The sequence below is a fragment of the Centroberyx gerrardi genome, chromosome 4 (assembly GCF_048128805.1).
Source record: "Centroberyx gerrardi isolate f3 chromosome 4, fCenGer3.hap1.cur.20231027, whole genome shotgun sequence".
Classification (NCBI taxonomy): Eukaryota; Metazoa; Chordata; class Actinopteri; order Beryciformes; family Berycidae; genus Centroberyx; species Centroberyx gerrardi.
Window position 1 is genome coordinate 11902572 of NC_136000.1, and position 3513 is coordinate 11906084.

The 3513-nt window shown below is 46.4% G+C and overlaps 1 protein-coding gene across 1 annotated transcript; it reads left to right on the top strand.

The window, feature by feature from the left end:
- The first annotated feature begins 225 nt into the window (after window positions 1–225).
- Window positions 226–2531, top strand: LOC139910319 (G-protein coupled receptor 22-like). Its single transcript, XM_071897591.1, has 2 exons — window positions 226–316; window positions 1039–2531. Exon 2 carries the CDS (start codon window positions 1043–1045, stop codon window positions 2357–2359), a length of 1317 nt encoding a protein of 438 aa, XP_071753692.1. The 5' UTR covers window positions 226–316; window positions 1039–1042; the 3' UTR covers window positions 2360–2531.
- The last annotated feature ends 982 nt before the right edge of the window (window positions 2532–3513 follow it).

The window sequence follows — 3513 nt, forward strand, 5'->3', positions numbered from 1 at the left end:
GTAGAGGACACGGGCCTTTATTCTCTTTCCTCCACTGGCCGCGGGTGGCTGGTTCCCAAACTGTTTTGCCATTAGGGTCAGGAAGAAAAGTTGGCAGCCCATTAACACTCATTGGAGAGACAGACAGGTGCTTCTCTGGCTGTCAGCCTCACTTGAAGGGAGTAGTGAAGGGAAGAGCCTAGCTGGGGGGCTCTGCTGGAGCGAAAACACTTTTCCACTGGCTATGTTGGGCTGTGATGCTCGTCTCTGTGGATCTAACATGGACTCTGTGGCCTGATCACACAGCCCTGGTGCTCAGATAGTGCTGGAGGGAAGGGTAAGTATTATTACAGACTGCTTGTGTGTCTCAATTGCATGAAAGCCTCATCCTGACTTCTGCTCCAAATTCATTTTTATTTTCCATATTCAAATACTGCATGTGACTAGAAATTAAAACTGCCATTAAAATCATATCAGCACGATTGTTCAATAAAGGCTCAAAATTACATATGAAATAAAAAGTTGGACAGCCTCTGTTATGGAATTCAAACAGACACCAGAGACGTACCGAGCCACGGCGCGTATGTGATAATTAGAGTGTTGCTGCTGTGTGATGTGCCTCTGCTGAGGACACCACTGTCTGATCATGGATGGTGATGACAGAAGTAGCATCTGGTAGGGGCAGGGTAGTCAGTCATGCTATGCACGTACTGAAACAATCTAATCTGCAGGGCATGGTGGTTGAAAAAGTTACAGCACTTTTAAAGTGTCTGCTCTCAGCATTGCTCATTTAAACTCAGAGGATGTCCTGATCATTTGATAACTGGCAGCATTACGTCCGACACGATTTCACAGATAAAAGGATTCTTTCATTTGGCATTGTAGGATCAATCTGGTGCTCCAGTCCAGGCCAGCATTTGAGATTCATATGAACTAGCCTTCTGCTGTCTGTGAAGTGTAGTGATCTCTAATCACAACCCCCTGTAGTCCCACACCAACCTCTTTTTTATTCTCTTTTCCTCCTCATATATTCTCTTTCTCTCTCGACCCTGCCTGCAGGATAATGCATATCCTTCCCCGTCTGGAAGAAGAAGCCACCATGAGCAACGTCACGGTCACCGACAACACCGAGCCCATCAGCCGCACCATGAGTCCGGCCACCCCCTACCCGTATCCCTACCCCGTCAGTTTCCAGGTCTCCCTGACCGGCTTCCTCATGCTGGAAATCGTCCTGGGACTGAGCTCCAACCTCACTGTGCTTGCCCTCTACTGCATGAAGTCTAACCTCATCAGCTCTGTCAGTAACATCGTCACTATGAACCTCCATGTGTTGGATGTGCTGGTGTGCGTGTGCTGCATCCCCCTCACCATTGTGGTGGTGCTGCTCTCCCTGGAGGGAGACACCGCCCTGGTCTGCTGCTTCCACGAGGCCTGCGTCTCCTTCGCTAGCGTTGCGACTGCTGCTAACGTGCTAGCCATCACCCTGGACCGCTACGATATCTCAGTCAAACCTGCCAACCGCGTGCTGACCATGGGCCGGGCCCTGGCCCTGCTGGCTGCCATCTGGGTGCTATCCTTTGTTAGTTTCCTGGTTCCCTTTATCGAGGTGGGCTTCTTTGCCCAGGGCCAAGCTGAGCTGAACCAGACAGTGGTGGAAACTGTGGTCCACACTAACCAGTACTACACAGAACTCGGCCTTTACTACCACTTGCTGGCTCAGATTCCCATTTTCTTCTTCACTGCCATCGTCATGCTCATCACCTACTCCAAGATCCTGCAGGCGCTCAACATTCGCATTGGCACGCGTTTCCATGCCTCACAGAAGAAGAAGGCGCGCAGGAAAAAGCGTCCATCCATGACAGCCATGACAACCCAGCAAGAGGCTACTGATGGATCCCAGAGCAGCGGCAGCCGCAACCCCACACTGGGCATGCGCACCTCGGTCTCCGTCATCATCGCCTTGCGCAGGGCTGTCAAACGCCACCGAGAGAGGCGAGAGCGCCAAAAGAGGGTTTTCAGGATGTCTCTACTGATTGTGTCTACCTTCCTGCTGTGCTGGACGCCCATCACGGTGCTCAACACAGTCATCCTGAGCGTGGGCCCCAGTGACCTGACAGTCAAGTTGAGACTGGGCTTCCTGGTCATGGCCTACGGGACCACCATCTTTCACCCTCTACTCTATGCCTTCACTAGGCAGAAGTTCCAGAAAGTCCTGAAAAGCAAGATGAAGAAGAGAGTGGTGTCCATCATTGAGGCAGATCCTATGCCCAACAACGCTATCATCCACAACTCTTGGATCGACCCCAAGAGGAACAAAAAGGTGACATTTGAAGACAAAGACGCCAGACAGAAATGTCTATCTTCTGAGGATGTGGAGTGAAGGAACTCATATCTTATAGGGCATACAACCGATAAAAGCACCTAAAATTCACATCAGGTCATAATGAAAAAAGGGAATATGTTTATCCAAAGCAGCAATGTAAATAACATGTGCATTAGAATGTACAAAAACCAGAGGTGGATAATTTATTACTATTTATTGAGAAAAACAAAGTAGGTTTCATAGATATATAATATACTGTACTGTAGATATTGCATGGCTTTTTGTAACGGTAGCAATATACATTGTGTACATACATTAAACATGTACAGTATAAGGAAAACAAAGTATATATATAGACAGAAGTAGGAATTATTATGTATATGTATATTTATAATAAATTTTGTGGTCACTCACAAGTGAAAGGCTTCCTTTTCTCCCCTCCCCCCAGTAAAGTGTTTGTGAATCTGTAACAGCTGTGAGATTACTCCCATTCATCACTATGCCACTTGCTCCGACCCTGCGATCCCCAGTGACCACTGACCTTGTTGCATGGGAGCCCACTGAGGGAAGGCCGATCAGATTGGGATGAGCCTGTATAGTGTCTATAAGGATGCAGCAGATCCTCCTATATACAATACTATACTTTCTACATCTCTAAGGAACATGGAGGGGTAGAAAAACAGATAAATTTGAGTGTGTTGGGAAAGGAAGTAGTAAAGTAGTGTGTGTTATGTTAGCTCCGAGGCTATGGGTGTTTTACTGTTCATGATCATTGCTTTTAGGGTTAAAGAACGCATGCATTCCACACACACAACACCATGGTTCTCATCATCCGGTTTGACACGAACCAGATATAATCAAAACCATGTCTGTTTCACTTTAACAGTCAGTCCTTTCAGCCAAATGGAAAATCTACAGTTGCCTTATTTTGGTATGATGAATTGAGAATGGCTTGAGGGTGGGACTGTGACTGAGAGAGAATATAGAGTAGAGAAAATAGATGACAACAAATATTGTTTTAATTCTCAAAGGAGAGGGTATCCTCAAATGACATGTTTGCCACCAGAAGCCATTTAATTAAACTAGTCCTTCCGTCCAAACGTTGAAAAATGGTTGGACTATTAAATTAATTGTCTGCTTTAATATCACTATAGTCTCCAAATCAGCAAACATATAACTGCAATAAAGAACTACTGCTAAAGTCTTAAAAC